Source organism: Leptonychotes weddellii, chromosome 2, assembly GCF_054177405.1.
Source record: "Leptonychotes weddellii isolate Sample4059 chromosome 2, ASM5417740v2, whole genome shotgun sequence".
In the NCBI taxonomy this organism is placed as follows: domain Eukaryota; kingdom Metazoa; phylum Chordata; class Mammalia; order Carnivora; family Phocidae; genus Leptonychotes; species Leptonychotes weddellii.
In genome coordinates, this window is record NC_138370.1 from 103,053,692 (window position 1) to 103,075,116 (window position 21,425).

The 21,425-nt window shown below is 40.6% G+C and overlaps 1 protein-coding gene and 1 long non-coding RNA gene across 6 annotated transcripts in view; both read left to right on the plus strand.

Moving 5' to 3' along the window:
* Window positions 1–332: 332 nt before the first annotated feature.
* The window catches only part of PPP3CA (protein phosphatase 3 catalytic subunit alpha), a 296,797-nt gene continuing 275,704 nt past the window's right edge, over window positions 333–21,425 (plus strand). The window contains exons 1-2 of one of the 5 annotated variants that reach the window (XM_081812089.1): window positions 333–1,137; window positions 4,079–4,136. Coding sequence is in view for 2 of the 5 variants with exons in the window: in XM_081812087.1 (XP_081668213.1) it covers window positions 1,080–1,137 (58 nt within the window). In the remaining 3 variants the exon portion in view is untranslated. Of the gene's footprint in view, window positions 1,138–1,739; window positions 1,954–4,078; window positions 4,137–21,425 lie in introns of those variants that run through there. The other 4 variants (XM_081812090.1, XM_081812087.1, XM_081812088.1 and 1 more) reach the window with 4 other exon arrangements.
* On the plus strand, window positions 4,143–9,371 carry LOC145720154 (uncharacterized). The gene is made up of 3 exons (XR_014142928.1): window positions 4,143–6,675; window positions 7,838–7,998; window positions 8,840–9,371. It is a non-coding gene; the product is annotated as an uncharacterized LOC145720154 (long non-coding RNA).

Below are 21,425 nucleotides of genomic sequence, written 5' to 3' on the forward strand. Positions count from 1 at the left end.
CCTAATCCCGGCCTGCCAGCAACAGTGACACCTGAGAGGGGACTGGGCGGCGGAGGCGGCAGGCCCACTGGACTGGCAGCCGGGAGAAAACAGGCCGGGGGGCGGGGACGGCGAGGAGGAGCGGGAGGCGGGACGAGCGGGGAGGCCGCTACCTAGCAGTGAGTGACGCGCATGTCAGCCAATGGGCGCCCAGAGCTTCGACGTCGGGGCGGGGAGCGAGGGGCTGGCTCCGCAGGGAGGTGGAGGCTGCCGGGGCGCTGGAGGCGGGGGCCGGGAGGAGGAAGGGGAGGAGGCGGAGGCGGGCACGGTGGCGGAGGTGGAGGCGGCGGCGGCGGCGGCGGAGGAGGAGGGTAGGTTGCGCCCGGGACTGTGTCTGCCGAGCTCCGCGGCTGTGCCTGTGTGAGTGAAGGAGCGGCGCGGGGAGGCAGAGACGAGCGCGGGCGAGCGCAGCGGCGGGACGTCTCCGGCGGCCGCGGACAAGCGGCGGCGCCTGGTGTGGGGAAGCAGCGGCGGCAACAGCAGTAGCAGCAGCAGCGGCGGCCGCCTCTCCGCCGCCGGAGACGCCGAGGCACGGCTGGTGGCACTGACATCGGCGGCCCTGCCTCTTCTCTCTCGCCCCCGGCCCTCCCCATGTGATCGGTCTTAATCCCGGCAGAGTGCGCGCGTGGGGCTCCATTCCGCGGTGCCCGGTTTCCTTGCCAGGGTGGGTGCTCCTGTGTGCGCTTCTCCTCCCCATCCCCCTTCCCCCAAGAATAAAAGAAGAACCAAGAGGCGTGCTTAGAAAATAAATAAATAACCACCACACACGCGCAGCCCGGAGCGGAGTCGGCGGGGCTGGCGGCGGCGGAGGAGGAGTGAAGGCGGCGGCGGCGGCGAAGGAGGAGGAGGTGGAGGAGGAGGAGGAGGAGGAGGAGGGACGCGCGAGAAGGCAGTAACTTTAAAGCCAGCTCAGAGCCCAGACCTCCAGCCGAGCGGTTTGCAGCGCGGCGGCGGCGGCGTTGAGTGTCTGGCCCGCCGGTCCGGTCGGGGTGTGCATTAGGACGGACGAGCAGCGCGTCGCTGTCCCCCGGCGGCTGGAGATGTCCGAGCCAAAGGCAATTGATCCCAAGTTGTCGACGACCGACAGGGTGGTGAAAGGTAAGCGGCGCGCCGCGGTCGCCCGGGTGCACCGTGTGCCGCAGGAACCCTCACGGCTTGCCTCCCCTCCCCCCGCCTCCGGTTCTCTCCTTGCTCCAGCTACGGACCTTCTAGGATATTGTGCAACCCTCGAACCCCCCCCCCCTTTGCGCGCCCTTCCCCCAGGCCTCCCACCCGGCCCCACTTGGGGCATTTTTATTTACGGGGGCGTCAGTTGGCAAATGGCTGAGCAGCGGGGAGGCGGCGGCGGGGGTGGCGGTGGCGGGAGGGGGCGCCCGGGGGGTGGTTGCTGGCAGGGTGTAGCTGCTGTGACAGAAATAGGAAGTGGGTGGCTGCTCGCAGGCTTGCATGGGATCGGGTTTATGATTTTCTTTTGCAGAGGGAGGGGTGATTTATGGCTTTTTAAAAATTAATATGGCATTTTTATGTGGCCGTGGCTTTCCACCGCCTGCCTCGCTCGGGCAGGGTTCTCTCGGCGCTCCATTGCAGCAATTCCCTCCGCGCCCCCTCCCCCTCCCCCTGAAAAGGCCTGCACAGGACTCGCGAGAGAGCGGGAGAGCGTGGGGGGAGCCCGGCGCTTCCTTCCGCGCGGAGCGGGGGCGGCCGCAGGCGGAGGGGGTGGCCGAGGGGACGCGCGGGGGCCGCGGGAGGCGGGGAACGACCCGTGAGCCCCGCCGCCGCCGCCCCGGGATTCCCCTGCAGGCCCTGAGAAAGACACGAAAAGCAGTTCTCCAACCTCCCTCGCCACCCGAGCCTTCCCCCGCCGACCTGTCATTGCTCTTGAATGGTTCCCCGCTGGAGCACACCTCCCCCGTGGTAACCTCACCCTGCTCGCTTCTTCCATGCCCCTGGCACCCCCTTGTTAACGGGCTATTTGATTCCTGTTATTGGCTCCTCTCCCCTGCCCCGGGATCGTGTATACTTCTGCCTCTGGGGTTTCTGGCGTAGAGAAGCCGGGATGCGTGGGGTGAGGAAGGGGACCACCAGTGGTCTTTCTTGCTCGGGAAAACCCGCCGTCCTCGTTGTGTTCCGTGGTGGAGTGGGGGAGGAACCATCCTACGAATCCTGGAAGGATGGGACAACAGAGCAGCTCCGCCAGGATTAAGTAGTGTCCCTCATTCCTGGTGTTAGGACCCGGAGCAGAGCAGGGATGGGGTATGGGCTAGGCGCGCAAGGGGCCTCTGAAATTGGAAACAGCACTGTCTGGTGTGGCGTGTGGCGTGTGTGTTTGTGTGTGTGTGTGTCTGTCTGTGTGTGTCTGTGCGCGCACTGTGTGTAAACCTGAGATAGTATCTAATGTGGCCATGCAAGTAGAGTGCAAGGCAATAAAGTCATTTGGCCCGTGAGCACTTAGATGAAGTAACTCAGCAGCCATAAGACCATGATACAGAAGTCCTGGGGTGTCAGAACTCTTCATTGCTCCATTCAGATTTGCTCAGTTTTTAAAGTTGTGTGTGTTTCTGGTGATGGGGGGAAATTATTCTCTCCTTCTTAAAAAAAGAACACAAAATATCTTTTCTTGTTTTGGTTGTATTAGAATCAGTCCTGCTTGAATGCAGTGTTTATAGACTCATCAAAATAAGGAGGAAATACCTTTGCAAAAATGATTGGAAATAGGACTATAGATGCACAGCTGTTCTTTCTGCAGGCATGGCTCCCCATGTTAAAACAGTGAATTCAAATTCATTCGAAAGAACTAGGCTTTGTATTAAGGGTTTCTGTTGACATTTTCAAAATTAAGACCTTTTGCTGAACTATCATAGTATTTACCTAATGTGTGAAGTTTAGGTGTAACTTCAATCTGTGTGTTTAGATTGCCTGTTTTCAAAACAATTAATGTACACTTGATCTTAGCCAAAAGGCCGAGAAGCGATCAAAACAATTAATGTAAAGCTTACGATTCAAATGATAGCAGTAAATGTGTCAACAATTAAAAAACATTCATATGTGCACACATAAGTTCAGGTTCCCTGTTTTAAATCACAAAGTGTGGCTTTTCCCTGTAAATGGAAAGTTGTCAAGCAGGGAAGAATGTAAAAATAATTGTCCATATGTTCTGGCTTGGTGTCTTTACCGATTAATGTGAAGGAGCCCATTCAACCATTCCATGCCTATTTGCCTTGCTTTTTTCCAATGCTATAATATTTTTATAAATGGCTCTTTATTGTAAGTACACAAACCCCCCATAATTCCAAAGAAATGATTTACATATTTTTGCAGAACTGAAATGCACATGTGGATAATATAGGAACATAGGGAAGTCTCAAAATAGGAAAAGGTAATTTTGCATTTGTTTTGATAAGGATCTTGATGTGAATTTTGAATGTGAAATTTTGTTTATAGGAAAGAAGTTTTATTGACAAATCCTAATTTTAAGGTGGGCATGCTGTTTTTCTTATGCTTTCTTACAGATTTTATATTGTTGGCTTAACAGGAATTATCGAAAGGTGGATCCAACATTTTGTCACATATATGGTTTTTATAACTAATTATTTGAAATGGTAATCTATTTTGATTATCAGTTCTCTAAGAAATAGCATTTCCCCAGTATACACACGCTTAGTGAGTAGAAAGTGCATGTATGATGAATGGAAAACAGATGACCAAATGATTTTTCGTATTTACAAAATCAGATAAGACATAGTTCATGTAACCATGGCTTTAAATTTTGTTAGAACGTCATCTCAGTGGTCTGAGATTGACTCTTTAATGCAGGAAAAGGATTATCCTTGAGGAAATTTTTGTGCTCCTTAAACTTTCTCTCCTTTTACAAAGTACAGATAGTAGTGTTTGGTTACATATAGAAATAAGTATTTGGATCATTATTACCATGGCATGCCATGGTGTTTGTTTACAATTATCTGCATTAGTGTCATCTGGCTTTTGTTGTATAACAAATTGCTATTTACAAATAAAGCTGTGCTTGTGGTTTTGTTTGTAGTAATACCATGATGTGACGGCTTTCTTGATTTGTACTTCCAGAATGCAACTTTAGAAAGGTAGGTTGAGTTTAAGTCTCAACTAACTATGCAATTTTTCAGGTTCATAGCATCTTCTAGAGTGTGTTCGGAGCCCGTGATCAGTTTTCCAAATCTTGAAAATGAAAGGGAATGGCAGCATTGGAGATAAAAAGCATTCATTTAGGTTACTGCAGAAAAAAAGTTTACTTCATTTAGCAAAACTGGTGCTGTTTCATTTTTGACTGTTCTTAGATAAAAACAATGGAAAGTATAAAAATTCATAGAAAAGATCTTGGGTAATGCTCTTCGTTGGAAATCCGAATAATTTGATCCATTTACTGTTTTACATTTTTTAAGGAAACAAAGTATACGCATAACTATATGGCAAAAGATGGAGGGCAGTAATTAGAAGAATGACCACTCTCCCCGCTTTCCCCCAGCACACCACATAGTCTGGATTTTCTCTGCAGTGGTGCTACACAGGGCTGGTTTAAAACTGGCTTTTGTTCATTTCTCCCTGCCTGTTCCTGCCTTTAACTCCTTGACTGGCCTTAACATTCCCTCTTGGCTATAGAACTTTGCTACACGAAAGTCATACACGTATGTGATGGGTGCTTGCTTTGTTGCATGTTTTTCCCTTCCTTTTGATCCCATCCCTAAGTATTTTCTAAAGGGCCTCTTACCTTAACCCAAACTGATTTTAATGGTAGAAATTCCGGATGCCATGACAGATTGATGGGGGGTAAATTCCTGGGAAGAGTTTTGGGGAATTTCTCAAAAACTCTTAAGTAGCGAAATTTGTGCTGTGTGTCAGGTTACTTTTGGCTGTGGGGGAATTAAAAAAACAACACAAAAACAAAAAGCGCTGTCTTTCTTTGTATTGCCAGCTTTTATAGACTGTTTGTGAAGACAAAATACACATAGGTAAATTCTGGAAGGATATCTAAGATCATATAATCAAGGAGCTGGTAGCTAAGTAAAATATTAAGTAAACAAGGATTCAAGCCACCAGTGTTACTAGCTGAATGAGATGGTAATACTGCTTAAGAAGAAAATAAAAATATGGCTACATCAGTAATAATCATCATGTTTGGATTTTGAAACAAAGTATTAAATAATGCCATTTCTTTGTGGTGTGTCAAGAAGAGCTCATTGTGAATTTATTTTACTTAGATTTATTACCACCAGTTCAGTTATTCTGTGTATATTCTTTGTATCTGGTTTTCCATTTGAGTACAGTAAAACCGCATTAATTCAATCTTATTAAACGTCAGTGTTTGGTGGCTAAAGTTTACATCAGCACTGGATATGAAGAAAGGGGTCTGCTAATCTAATTAATACTATAAACAACATGATTTGGGCATGGTTAATATACTTAAGAAAACAGATTCTTTTCAGGACATACTGAATAGCATGTAAATTAATGCTATTAATTATAAATTAGATTAATCTACTAGTATTTTCTTTCAGGATTTCTACTGTAAAGTCAGTATAACAAAAATGCATGGTTTTCAAAACATTTTGTAAACTTAAGGCTGAAAGCAACAATTGAGACTGTGATTCAGGGAAATTCCAGTGATTCTAAAGTGCCATCAATTAGAAAATTAACATTTAAAAAATAATATTTTTTTTGGAAACTGGGGGAAAGAACCTCTACTTTAAATGAGCCATGTATTTTAAGACATCCAGTTAAAATGTGAAAAAAGTAACACCTTAGAATCTAGTTAGAGGTTTACTCCAACATTTGTTTATATTAGTTTAAAAATACGCCATTTTAAGTCTATTTCATGTTTTAAGTCTATTTGTTTCTATAAGTATGACCTGTTTTTATTTGTAATCTTAGAAATATGAAATATGACTTTGATATACTGTACGCTTATAACTTTTATAATTGGCCTCTTATACTTTTCCTTATCTTTTCTGTGTCAGCCATGTGTAAAGTTGGAACTAATTATGAAACCAAATAAAGAATCCATTTAGAGTGACCTCATTGGAAAACAGCATTTTTCTAGACATACCTTCCTCTTAGCAAATCCAGTTAAATTACTATTTTGAAAGTTTTGTGAAAATATTGGACACTCCAGAACTGTAGAGAATGATGATGATTCATGATCTGGAACTTTGGTAAATACTAAAAAATCATATTGTTAACTTTTTTCCAGCAACTTTCTTGATATTCAAGAGAGATATAGTGAGATTTTGAATTCCATCTTTCTGTAATTGCCCTGTTATATTTTGTAAGTCACAGGCTATTTTCTTCAAATGTAAAATTGTACTCACCCCTCACTTGTGGGAACTTGAACTCACCACTCATAAGTGGAATTTGAGAGCCCACGCAGTCTTGCTTGCTCCCATCGCCTGGGAATGACTGTTTGGTCACTGCTGACACAGAATTACAAATGACAACGTGTTAATAATGTATTTTCAGGGTCACTCAAGAATAGTCAGAACAATTAGTATTGAAATCTGTGAATGCCTTGGGTCTACAACAGTAGCTTATGGTGGCATTTATTTTATAGTTGAAGAAATGGAGACAGAATAGATAGAATGGTCGGTCACAGGTGGGACTAGAATGCAGGTAAGTGTAAGCACATTCTTTCCTTTAGCAGAGATGCTCTTCTCTTGAAAATCTATTTGAAACTGTGACTTCTTTTGGTATATTTAAGCTATCACATTTTTTTTCAAACTTTTCTTTACTGAATTACTAGCTATATAAAATAGCTGTAATAGGAGAAGAAGCTTTTATACCTGTGTATTTAGCAGAAATATAAATTCTGATGATAAATGTTATAATCTGGTTTGATCTTGGCATGAGGTTTACTAAAGGAAAACTGTTAAAAATTATTTTCTGTTCAGGTATATACACAGAAATAGAAATAGCATATTCTCCTGCTAAAAAGTTTTATGTACTTTTATTTTGAAGGTGGTTATCATAAGCCTCTTTGTCTGAATTTCAGATAATGGCCCATACAGTTGATCTGGTTTGAGGATTTTATTAATTTCTAGAGAATGATCAAACGAAAATACCAGCCAATGCTTCTTAAGGTGTTCACTCCTTTTTTTTTTTAAAGATTTTATTTATTTATTTGACAGAGAGAGAGTTAGCGAGAGCAGGAACACAAGCAGGGGGAGTGGGAGAGGGAGAAGCAGGCTTCCCGTGGAGCCCGATGCAGGACTCGATCCCAGGACCCTGGGATCATGACCTGAGCCGAAGGCAGGCGCTTAACGGCTGAGCCACCCAGGCGCCCCACTCCTTTTTTTAAAATATAGTCATCAGGTGGGAATGTAGGCACTGAAACATGATTTCAGTTTATAAACTAAGTCCTTAGTAGTCTTGATATTTTCAGTATTTTTAACCCATTTTATTTTTACCATATTTCCTTCTTCTGTCTTCACACAGGCTCTATCATTGATAAGCCATCAATTATATATTTCATATGAAGTCAGATAAAACATTTCATATTCCTCTACTGTTAGGTATTCTGAATAATGGCTTAAATCAGATGGACTGTCAGCTTGAGGACCTAGACCTATGGCTGGGATCTCAAATCCATTTTACAAATGTATATGCAGTAGCCAAAACCTTGAAATTAAAAACAAAAACTGAGGAAGCAGTAATTGTTTATTAAATTACTACATTTTTGGAATTAGATGTATTCTTTGTAAGACCATCATAGAGAGAAATAGAATTTTCTGTTTATCTTCTTCTTATTTCCTTAATCCATGCTTTTGCCTCACAGCAAAATATGATGGTCTGTCTGACTTTCTATGAACTATCTCCTGGAACTGGAAATTCTGCGAATGTCTGCAGAAAGCAAAACAAACAAATAGATACCAGAGATTTATGTAACAGCTGCCTCCAGATTATGACATGCCACCTTACAATGTTTGTCAGTTTCAGGTACCTTTCTACAGTTATAAAACCAGAAGAATGATGGTTGATGTTGAGACATAGAGCTTTATTTATATGGAGCTAAATTTTAAAAAAATCCCATCAGCTCTAAGGTTCTAAGACTTAGAGTCTCTTCTTATAGTAACTGTCTAGATCCACTTTATTTTTATCTTTCTGGGGAAGGAGCTACTACTTCTGATATAAAATGTTCAGTTGTCTCTATGTAGCATTAGAATGTTTTGGAGATTCTAGTATGTCGGTGTCTAAACTGTGTCTCCCAGGATGCTGCGTATGCTTGGAAGGTACATAAAATTATTTGTTAATATGTATATTCAGAGTTTTAGTTTGAAAACTATGGTCATTGCCCCAGTGGTGCCTGGCTCAGTGCCTTGCTTCTTAGGCACTGAATCTGTTCTTGTCAAATGACTTTGGACATTGTACAGTTCTGACGTGTGCCTCCTAAAGCAATAAATGGAGACAGATTATATGTTTATTTTGAGCTCATTATACTCTGATTCTTTGTAAATTGTTCTATGATGACTGTATCGTTAATTGGAATGCTTCCTTCTCCAGCCATATCAGGGAATACAGTATGAGAAGGAGATATTAATAAGGTTATATAATTAGATTGAGGGCAGTTTTGTTGTTTGGTCATTTGCACTGGCCTTATGCCAGTTGGGTTTAAAAGACTAAATCCTTTTCACTGTAATATATTAGCTTGAACTTGAAAGCTTTCTTTCAGTTTTTGTCGTATTTCCCCATAGACTGATCAGATTTTGACAGGTGAGAAAAAATATGTTAATCACTCAGTATTTGACATATTGGGTGATATATATTTTTTATTGTTTAGATTTGGACTTGAAGAGAAAAGGACCTGGCAAATTCCATGAAAAAACAAACAAAACCAAGACCAGAAAAAAACCCTCTTCCTTTGTTTACATCTCAATTTATCATTTTCTGTAATGCTTTTGTAATTCAGAAATGCAGCCTTCTTCAGCATAACCTCCTGCCCTCCTCCTGCCCTCCTCTGGCCCCCAAAATGTCATTGGATTCTATCCAGTGGGAAGATATATGGGCTATGAGAAGTTAAAAAAATGTGGCACCAACTCTGCTGACTCCTTATATTTTCCTAAGTGGGCTTTAAGCCATCCGTTGACATGTGTTTTTAAACATCCTGTAAGCTCTGCCATTTTATCAAATTAAATTAAAAGCACAATATATTGTCTTACAATGACAGAACCTGAGTCAGGACTTCCAAGTTTATGTTGTTGTTGTTGTTGTTATTTTGCTTTTTACAAAGGAATTAAATTTTTTTTTCATTATACCTGGCATCGTTGGTCTGCTATGCATATTTAATGTTAATAAAGTACATGCGTACCTTCTCTGTGTGGGTTTGATTATTGTCATGGTAACAGTTCTCATCACTTAATTCTCATCATTCAAGCCTTGGTTCAAATGTTGCCTCCTCTGGGACCCACATCTCCTGATATCTTCAGTTGGAGTAAAGGGACTCAGCCTCTTCATTTTCATGGAGGACACCTTGAATAGAGCATGCCCTGTGAAGATTCGTTTACCTATCTGCCTCCTTCCCAGGAAATGGAGAGCCCAGGAGAGTGGGGCCTGGCTTCACATATCTTTGTATATTTAGACCTAGTACAATGCCTACTGTAGATTAGACCCTTGATACGTGGTTGCTTAAAATGAACAGAATAACAGATAAAGGGTAAGAGGGGTTTGAATTTCTAAATTGTAGGGTTCTTTTCTATTTTGAAATTTTGTGGGTCTCGAATCATGGGCAGCTCACAAACTTCTGGTGAGTTTCTTGGTAAGTGCCAGTCCTGTAGAAGGGTTTTTTCGCCAGTGTTTTTGAAATGCTTTCTTTTGGTTAGTTGAGCTTGTATGTTTTATGCCCAATAGACAACCTGCAGAAGCATAATTGACAGGAGTGGCTCACCCAGGATGTGCTTGGTTTTCAGTGGGTCATTGTCAGTCAGAGGGGGTATAGGTCAAGTTTCTCAAAGGGGGGTGATTTTTTTTCTTCAGGAGGACTGGTGATGATACCACGTTGAAGGAGAACCACCATGACAAGCCTCTGGGAGGCTTAGATTAGACTGCACCATTATATTGCTTGCTTAGAAAAATACACAAATGCAAATGAATAAAAGCTAATATATTTAGGAATCAGAACAGAGATGTAAAACATACTTGCAGGCCTAGAAAAGACATGTCTGTGTAATACTAATAAAAAAATCTTCAGGCGCATCACATGAGTGTAGGCTGCTTGTGAGTCAGCTCTCCTTATGGCATGTCTACGTGGTGAATGTTTTTATAAAAGCTCAGCTCTGGGATCCACATCAGCTGGGAGGGAGTATGGGGAGGCACCTGCTCTCAACCTGGTCCTTACAGGGGACCACTGAGCTGCTAGCCCAGACTTGGTCAGATGCCTCCCCACTAAAGCAGGCTTCCAGGACTTTCTAAGCCCCCATTTATGGGCTAGGATGTCATCTGTTTCCCTAGTGCTGTGAAAGTGAAAATACTTTTCCTTCATGGAGTTGAAGGCTAGGGAAATTAGAGTGTCCCACATAAAATCACATCATTGTCAACTTCTGCCAATTTGCATTCAGCAGTCAGGAGGAATCTCTCTGTTGCCTTCACCTCTGGTCAGAATTCTACTTGAGTACTCTGTGTCATTCCACATGCACTTTGAGAAGGAGGTGTAGAAAACTTGCAGTATCTTAAAAAAAAAAAAAAAAAAGGTTCCTCCCCCTTCCCCAAGTTATTAAAGAACTTAAAATTGTGACAGGAACTGAGAGATTATTCAGTCTGAATGAGAAAAGGTTGAGTGGTAATTTAACTGTAGAGTTCGGGTTTTAAAAAGTCTCTTTCTACAGTGGATCACACTCATTATCACCACTATCAACTGAATAAGAGAAAACACTATTGGCAAGCATCTGTGATTTAGGTGACTTTTTTTTTTTAAAGCAGTCATGGACATTTAACACTGGCGTAGATTATGGGGGAATCTTTTGAACAGAGAGAATAAATGGCTCTCATTTATTTGGGTTGTATGTGATCTAAATCTAAAATTACGAAGTTTTGAAGCTGGGAGAAACTTTGGAAATCAACCCCTCATCTGGCCTGAAGCCAGTGCCCTGACTCTGTATGGTGAGAGCGACTGAGAGATGAGTGGGAGAACTTTTATCTCTTATACTTGCTGTGTCTGAACCAAAGCAAAACAAACCAAACTCAGAATTGGAAGGTGCAGCGATGATCTAGCCCAGGCCATCCGCAATGTGGAATGTCCTGTCCAGCCTGCGTGATGGATGGTAATCCCACTGTTTCATGAACACATGTAATGAGGAGTTGCCTACTTACTGAGACCTGCTTTCATTTCTGCTTGCCAGAGTGCTTCCTTAGGGTTGATACCAGTCTGAATGCTGGAGTACACAGTCATTATGCCTAGCATTGCCCTACAGAGTTCCATAAAATGGGCCTTGTCTTTCACAAGAGAGCTTATTTGACATTTAAAACAACTTTCATGTTCTTAAGTCTTCCAGCTATACCCCATATGGCATCACTTCTGGGTCCTTCCCCAGCCCAGTAGCCTTTCTTTAAAACCATGTAGGTTGTTAGGGTCTTTGGAAAATGGAGACGTGAGTTAAGGTACATCGTGGCTAATCTACTTTCATCGAACCTCCGGCACCTTCAGCTTGGTTGCCTAAGCAGTCTTGCTTTACTCTTCTGTGTCCTCATGCTGACCCTTAAACTTCCTGAAACTCTAGTCCTTCACTGGTGGGCCCAGTCTAGTACGCCTCCCATGATGCCCCTTGGCTGGGTGAGGTCTGCCCACTGCCATTTTACTCCTTGTGCCCTTTCTGTTGAAATTCCCTTCAGTTGTATCACCTCCCAGGACTGCAGCTTTCAGGTGTCAAATACCTGCCCTCTGTAAGTAGAGCTTTCCAGAAAACCTGAATAGCAGATACATGGCTCTCTCTCTGGAGGTATTGCTTTAATTTCACTTGCTTTTATTTGTAATACAGACCAATAATAAAGACAGCATGATAGCTTGACACCGTGGTGATGTTAGCACGGTAACTGAGGACAGGCCAAGTCCCTTGCTGACTTTGCAAATCACACCACCACCACGGCAGCTCAGCACGCCACTCGCCCAGAGCCATCCCTGCCTCCTCCGCCACCCAGTCTTTGAAGGCTGTTGATAAACAGCTCCTAAGGCCTTTGGCTTTGGCTAACCCAGTGAGTTCGATTGTCATTTGATAACTAGTTTAAGTTTCACTGAGGCCTAAAAGAGGCCAGTGCCTTCCAACTAGGGTGTCACAGCACATTCCCGTGTCCCACTCAGCTGTGAGGTATTAACAGCTACTGACAACAACGTACAGAAGTTTGCAAATGACTTATTTTAAAATATCTATGTATAAACGAGGGTGGATTCATGCTCAACCCTAAAATACTACTTTCCCTTACGTTCTGATGTGTTTCCTCATGCAGGGGAGGAAGGGATAGAGCTGCGGCTGTCATGGTGGGCATCTTGCATAACCTGCAGTCTTCTTGATCTTCTGATATACTTTAATCACAGTGGGACTGATATACTTTAATCCCAGTGGGACTTTTATAATCCTTATAAGCCTTGCGTGTTTGCTCTGTTTCAGTGAGCATTTTTGAGGAGAGTTTCTTAGAGTCTGCATTCACATGTGCTTGTGTCTTGTGCAAGTGAGCGTCATGTCGTGTGCATCTTGACAGAAAGAACGGCTGGCATGCACAGTCAGAGAGTGTACCTTCACTGGCCACATCTGTCGACTGGCCAGATCTGGGAGGGAGGCACCTCTGGGGTGATTTCAGCGTGCTCGATGCAGCCTTTTCTCCTCAAACATCTCCCAGGGGCCATGCCCAAAATACCGTGTTTAGTTATGAGGATGAGTTGGCCTTCTTTGAAAGAAGTTTCATAAGCAGCCGATCTTTAAAAAATAATTTGGTGAATTGACTAAAATTTTCTTGGCCTTTGGCTAGTACTGAATTCAAGAAAAATCCTGTGTTTCAGGAGACTTTTTGAGAGAAACTTTCCTGTCACCTTTTGAAGAATTCACATCCCATGCTTCTTGTATCACTCAATTTTCTATCTGCTCCCCTCAAGTGTGATACAATTGTAACATCCTAGCTGGCAAATAGATTAAATAATCCATTATTGAGTATAAAATGACTGTTGAAAAAGTATTATTTCCTTTACTTATCAGGCCGTTCATCTACCCATCCATCCTTCCATCCTGTCCGCGCATGCATCACTACTTGCCTGGCTCTGTGCTGTGTGCTCGGGGCTTAAAGTAGGAGAACTCTGAAGGTTGCTATCCAGTGTGTGTATGTTGTGTGGCGGAGGAAGCAATCACAATGTAAGTGGCAATTACTTTAATAGCAGAAGATGCAACATGCTGTGGAGTGCAGGGAAGGGAGTGATTAACTGTCTTCATAGATTGTGCTTTCATTTTTTGGCAAAAATAAATGGAAGCAATATTAATTTTTTTTCTGTATGTATTATATATAAGCACAATGTTAGGACATGGGCTTTGTAAATGAGGATGACATAAAAGGAACTACGAAAGGAATGATGAGTGTATGTGGAATTCTGTAGCTGTTACAGTTTACCTGTGAGCAAGGTGCGTGAGAAAGAATCATGGGTTGTAGAAGGTGGAAGAGGCTTTAAAAGTCAACTAGTTCAAGTATTAAAAAAAAAAACAACACACACAACAAAAGAAAAACACCTTTCCTATTAAATGGTTAATAGCCTCCCTCCCCTGTCCCAGATTATTTACAGCGATGAAGAGGCAGCATCAGAGTGTGAAAAGAACATTGGCTTAAGTGTGACAAAACCTGCATTTACATCCTGCTTTCTGTGTGTGCCACTGTGTGTCTATGGGGAAGTCATGTAACAACCTTGAACCGGTTTTTCTTACTGAAAAGTGGAAATGATAGTATTAACTTTGCAAGGTTATTGTTACTATGAGAAGAATTGATCTGAAACGCCTAGCTTACTGCCTGCTCGAAAGAAGTCCTCAATACATGTTAGGCATTGTGGGTGGTTGTTTTTTTTTGTTTTTGTTTTTGTTTTAAATTGTTGGACAGCTCCTTTGAAAGCAAAGCTTTTTGCTTCTAGAAATAACCTGCATTAAAGTATTCAGCGCCTCCTACCCATTGTCAGATCCACTGCAGTTTGAGGTCCTCTGCCGCTGAGACAAGGTCATCAATGACCATCCAGTTGCTGGCTTCTCTGGTATTTGACATAATGGGCCTTCTCTTCTTAAAATGTTGTCTTCTTTGTCTTTCATGGATTCCCTCTTTGACTTATTTGCCATCTCCTCTCAACTGAATCCTAAATGTTGATGTTCCTTTTCTTTTTACAAGTTCTTCCAGGCCATTTCATCTCCTTACACACATAGGATTGACTACTGCTTATAGGCTGATGAGTAACACGTCTATATTTGTAACCTAATCTTTTCTCTGGAGCTTTCTCTCAAACACTATGCAGAACAGTTGCTGTGGATGGGTGTGGTGAAAATAAAGTGGGGTATTTCTTCTCCCGTGTTTCCTAGCCTGGTTGATGTTACCACCATCCATCCAGGTTAAATAAACCTGTCATTAAGTTCAGGTCTTCTAAATATTTCACCTAGTGCTGCAGTGGCTTCCCAACATTAGTCTTTTTGCTTTCAAACTTGTCCCTTCTCATAAATTAATTTTCCCATATTGGCACCAGAGGGATCATTTAAAAATGAACATCTGGAAAAAATAAACGTGAACGCTTAATTATGCTAATCCCTTATTTGGGTGTTGATCTTTTTTTTTTACTGGTTTGTAGCATCTCTTTATATATTATGGAATTTGACCTCTATTGCGTGAATTTTGAAAATAGGTTGAATATAGCATATGTTACATTGTACTGCATTTAAGTCTGCAATTTATTAGAATATACATTCTTGAGAGCAGAGACAACATTTTTTATTTATGAGGTGTATTCTGAATGCTTATCTGTGTTTGGTCTATATAAAGTTGATTGGGCTAAACTGAACTACTTAAAAATCCCAATACTTTCCATAGCTTTGTATTTGCTTTACCTCCAGATAGAACACTCTTGCTCATTATTGTGTCCTTCTGAGTAAAACTTCTCTGATCTCCTCAGGCATAGCTGTCTGAATACTTCTTATACTTTGTATACACAATATATCATAAACATTTGCAACAAAATTTTCTCTTTGTGAAATTACCCAGGAAGGCCTTATCTACTTCATCTCCTCAATGCTTAGCATGATGCCTGGCATATAATTAATCATATTCTTCCATCCCCCGCCCCCGCAAACAAATTGATTGGAAAAGATATACCTGTTCATCACAAAAGCATAATGATACTAGCACTTCCTTTTTCTCCCCCTCTAGTATCATACTTTTTATTAATGTAGTTCAAGTTGGATTATTTTTCCTAATACTCTTGACTTAGGGAATACCTGATCTCCTCATCCTCCTGCCCAGGCATGTTCATTAAAATCTATTAAGCCAAGTCTCCTTCACCCTATTTTGTAATTATTTTATACAATTCTAAGCACAACATTTACAGGAATACCTTAGTTTGATTTAAATCTTCCTTACCTTGTCCTCTGGTTCTAGCCTTTTTAGATCTTTTATTTAAACATCTGGATTCTTTTACTTCTTCTTTTTAGTTATTTGCCCCCTTATGTCCATAGTAGATTTTCCTAGGCCTTTTACCTAAACCTGGCAACCAAATGAATTTTTGGAGCCAGTCGCTTTAGATGAGTAAGTTTACAAATCTTTTAGGTTATGCATATGTAACATGGGAAAAAAATCCCACCTGTGTTAATAAGAAGCTTGTGGCTTCTGTACAAAAAGGGAAGTGCTTGAATAATTGGTTGTCCTTGATCTTTTCCTTACCTAATTAGTGTATTTCTATGACTGTACTTTGGAATGATAAATTTTTAGAAAATGTCCAATGCTTTTGCCTACCCTGAGATTTGTTTTAATCTTTTGGCAGTAGAAGAAATGAATTTTCCAGGGATAATGATTAGACTTGGTGTATTTATTGCTGGCATTTGTTTTGTAACATACTACATTAGTTACATTTGGAGGGAATACTTTAACTTGTCAGCTACTTTGCTTCTTCATAGGATCTTAGTCAAAGTAAATAAATAATCAAGTGCCTTTATGTATTTTTGAGATTTCTATTCTAAAAATGTTAATAATATTAATGTATATGCCCTGCACATGCATTATGTAATTTTTCCTTCCGATAACTCCGAGGCTGGAGGAGATGCAGTACCTTTTGAATGTCACACAGCAAGTAAGTAGTGGAACCAGTATTTGGATTCCAACAGTTTTGACTCCAAATCCTGGGCTTTTACCACCATAACAGTATGTTGAATTGCACACAAGGTCAAATTCATTAGGTAGCATCAGTGAATTGATAGAAAATAGACTTTATTAGGGATTTGTTTTTATATAAAATATTGTCACTGCCGGCAGTCATTTTAGTAGATTATCATTGGCTTTTTCTATGAGAGAAAACTCTAGCACTTTTGTGGGGCAAGTATTTCTGCTTCCTTTTTAGGAATATGTAGCCAGGGCTCACAAACAATGGGACTAGACTATAAACCAGTCTTTACTTGGCATTACTGACTTAATCATGGTGTTACAGGACAAACTAATATAAAACATAAGGAATGCTGTGAGTTACATAAAGAAGGTATTTTTCTTAGATCTTGAGTTTTTCCTCTAAGTTAAAACTATGGAAAAAAAAATCTAGCTATTGTATGTACTGTCGGCCTTTGTTTTAGAGACTTTGCTTCCTTATATTCATTTTCATATTTTTGTCACTAAAGCAAATAAAGGAAGCCACACATAGCTAAAGTGAAAGCCACTTCAAGGAGACGTCACATGAAACATTTTGAGGAGGGAGTTATGTGGTTTCATTGTGACATTTTAGATGCAAGTGCAAATTGTTTTGAGATCAGAATTTTTTCATTTACCACTTATAACTCTTCTGTACTATGACAAATGTTTGGGACTAGCCTAGTTAACGCTTTTCAACTGATGTTGTAATTATTTAAAAGAAAGGGTGATGATTCAGATTCAGAATTTTGATGCTTCTCTGAAGCAGTTGATTAAGTGAATTTATTTCTTTGTTCACTTGATTACTAAACAAATTTCTGATCCAACTGAACCTGGTTTGACTGATTTTGAGAAGTCCTGCGGTTCAAGTAGTTGCAGTCACAGGCTCAGGTGGAAAAGATTTAGCACCCTGCCTTGATTCCCTGAGTCTATAAATTTCATTCTGAGGCCTCTGGCTTTCCTTTGCTTCAAGGCTAATACCTCTGTATGTGGGAAGATTTCTTCTCTGCTGGAATCAACTTGGGTTCCTATTTCCTTTTCCTCTCTGTATTTCCCCCTGTGACATTTTTGTGGACCTTGGACTTCAAATATGACCTCTATTTGATGGTTGTTTAAAGGTGTTCATTAACACGTAGAAGAAAAAAATTGAATAACTTTAATTCTTAGATACTAGTACAACTAGGGCGTTTTATTGACAATTCTTGTTTGGTTAATTTATACATATTGAAGTGTAAGGCATTTCATGGCCCGAAAAAACAAAATATATATTACAACTTTTCTGCTGTGTGTGTTTATTTTAATCCTTGGCCTAGACCTTGACTGAAATAAGCTTTACCTTTTAAGGAAATTGGTACTGAGATATGATTATGCCTAGTGTTTATTATTGTACACATAGATAATTTGAGTGTTGTTAGTATAGGAAAAATATCGGGTAGGTCTGTATTTAGAAAGGAATATCTAAGTAAAATAACCAATGACTAAGCATTCTATTTGTGCCTTATCTGAACAATGTGAGTTATATGTAAGAAATATGATTTTTAAATATGGCTTTCATTTGTATGCTAAGAGTGTAATTGTGAAGTGATTAACTTAGAGGGTGCCTCCTTTGAGAATTCCCCTAGTAAATACAACTTCTGAACTCACCTAACTATTTTTGCTTTCTTGACCTAATGAAGGAGGCTAACGTATTTTTAGTACATTCCAGATTGTAGAATTTTTTCTTATGGAGGAGAGGCATGTCCCTCAGAGTCCCATTCAGTTATAATATTTGATTACAACTCAATTGGAATGGACACAAGTGAGACTCAATATGGCATTGCTTCTGCATATTCTGAAAAAATGGAAATGTGCATAAATTGTTTTCAGTACAGCCACTATTTTTAATATTTTTTTCCTTTCACTCTTATGCTAAACTGTGTATTATGAAATTGTGCCTTTACTTCTGTGCAAGGTTTCCAACTATGAGGTTTTGTGAATGATTCCTTTCTGCAGTGATGGAATTGTCTCCAATAATGGATATTTTTAAATGATTATGTAATCATCTTGTAATTACATTACAGATAATAAAGGTACCATCTGCTCTTATTTGAACTTCTGTCCTATGAAGAGAGAGCCCAGAAGTGATACTTTGCTTTTGATTATTTGGCATGTATTCAAGCCATTACTTTCCTCCTGACTGCTATCCCCAGCTACTGTTCAGAGATTTTCATAAATGAAGGGAGTGAGTGGGAGGAAAAGCCATGTTACTTGTAGTCAGGGCAATAGTGAAGCAGTTAGAAGTGGTGTCTGTCTATAGGTCACTCCTAGTGTTGTCATGCAGGAAATCTTTTTATGCATTTATCTCAGGATACACATTCTGGAGAATTCACTATATGCTACTTGTTGCCCTTCCCTCCCTCCCTCCCTCCTTCCTGCCTTGCTTCCTTCCTGCCTTCCTTCCTTCCTTCCTTCCTTCCTTCCTTCCTTCCTTCCTTCCTTCCTATTGAACTCACTACCCCAAGATCCAAGAGTTGCACGCTCCTCCAGCTGCGATTTCGATGGAATCTGGTCTAGAATGTTAAGAAAGAGGTAATGGAAAGGACTGGGATTGTAGCGTGATAGCACAGCCCCGCTGGTCTCTATTGTAGAAACATTTTACCATTCTTTTCACTTCTCTTTAAATTGACCCATCGGGTTAAAATTAAGTTTATGATGTGACCTGCTTGGTGTCAGTTATTTATTTATTTTTTAAATGCCGTTTCATTTAATCCCTGTAGTCATCCTTGTAAGGTGGTTGATATGGTATCCTGTTCTACTGAAGAGGAGAGTGTGGGTCAGAGAAGTTATTTGTTGATCATCACAGAGCTAATCAGTGGTGAACCTGAGGTCCAAAAACAGAACACTGAAAACTTATTTTGAAGGATATGCAAGCATACATAGAAGTTGAAAGAAGAGAGCAATTAACCCCATGTACCTATTCCACATCGAGATCCCAAATTTCACTACATTTGGTTGACCTACACCTTTTTTCTTTTTCTTTGCTGAAATATTTTAAAGCTGATTCCAGGTATCATGTTATCAATAGAGCAAATTTCAACTCAAGAGCAAATGTTTTATCCCTGTACCAAATGTTCTAAGTATAGGAGAGAATGACATAATATGAAGACTGCGAACAAGTAGAAGCCATATTTTTCCAGAAAACAAGTTATATATCTGCATTGAGTGTTTTTGATATGGGTGGCCATCATTTGCTGCTCATTTATTAATAAGATAGTAATAAAAGAGGACAATACTTATTGAGTACTGATTCTGGGCTAGGAACAGCCCCTCATGCTTCATGCATATTAGTTCATTTAGTTCACAGGAACCCTGGCTATATAATTATTTCTTGTGGGTTCAAGTTACTTTTTAAAAATAATTTTTTAAATATCTGTTTACAAAGAAGTAAAATATACAAATTACCTTAAATTGTAATATCTGTTCGACCCCTTCTCACCTTTCATACTAATTATAATAATGTATTATTGATGGAGGAGTAGAAAGTTGTTGCTCAAAGTGGGGTCCATACACCAGCAGCATCTGCATGGCCAGGGAGCATGGGAGAATTACAACCTCAGGCCATACCCCAGAATTTTTTAATTAGAATCTGCATTTTAAATAAGATCCTTAGGTGATGTATATGCATATTAAAGTTTGGCAAGCCTTGGGTAGCATTTAAATAGTGCCTCCCGGGGTGCCTGGGTGGCTCAGTTGGTTAAGCGACTGCCTTCGGCTCAGGTCATGATCCTGGAGTCCCGGGATTGAGTCCCGCATCGGGCTCCCTGCTCGGTGGGGAGTCTGCTTCTCCCTCTGACCCTCCCCCCTCTCATGTGCTCTCTCTCATTCTCTCTCTCTCAAATAAATAAATAAATCTTTAAAAATAAATAAATAAATAAATAAATAAATAAATAAATAAATAGTGCCTCCCAAGCGTGGCTGCACTTTCCAGTCAGCTGGAAAACTTTTAAAGCTACCAATGCTCAGTCCTATCCCTGACCAATTAAATTAGACTCTTTAGGTGAGGCCCCAGCCTCTTTTTTTTTTTTTTTAAGTCTCCTAGGTGATTCTTATGTTAGACCAGACTTTAAAATGCACTGGTTTAATAGGACTGCAGTATCTTTCCATTCTGTTTTTGCTACTTTGAACAAAGAATTTCATCTCACAAATCATATATTGAAAATGATGCCATCAATATAAATGAGAATTAAAGATGAAAGAAATTCTGGGCTTACACTTACTCTTTTTTGGTGATGGTAATTCATTGGTAACTATAGAAAATAATTCCCTTTGATGCAGGACTGAACTTCTTCACTGTTATCCTTCCTTGGCACCAGGGAATGAAAATACTGCCAAAATATATTGTCTATTTTTGTTCCATTTTTTTCCTTCAGGTGAAGAAATATGCAGAGGGAGGCAGGGAGTTAGGAAATACCAAATGTATAAAAACTGGCAAGATCATTAAATAAACTCATGGGGTTACTCTAGATAGGATTCTAAATATTTTAATTTTGTTCTTAATTTTTTTTCTTTTTTTCCTGTATGGACTTGGACGTTTGCTTTTCATTGTCAGCGTCTTCAGTTCCAGGCATAGATTTTGTTCATTCAGCTGCAGTTACTGAGTGCTTAGTAAATGCCACCAAACAAACAAAGTAGTGGCGGGAAAGTGAACAATGGAGAGAAATGAGTATTTTTGTGTTCCTAACCCTCAGTTGCATATGGTGGAGTGGTTTAGAAAAGTACGGGCTCTTGGAGCCAAACTGCCTGCATTGCATCCTAGTTCTGCTGCTTACTTGCTGTGTGACCAGGAGCAAGTTAATTATGTGCCTCAATCGTTTGGTTTTTTAACCTGTGTAACAGGGTAATAATGGCACCTACCTGTGGAGTTGTTGAGATGATTAAATGAGTCAATATAGTTGTAAAACACCTGAAAGAATGTCTGGCACGTAGTAAGCACTATGTAAGTTTTTGCCGATGATATTACTGTTATGAATATTACATACCTCAAAGAGTAGAGATGG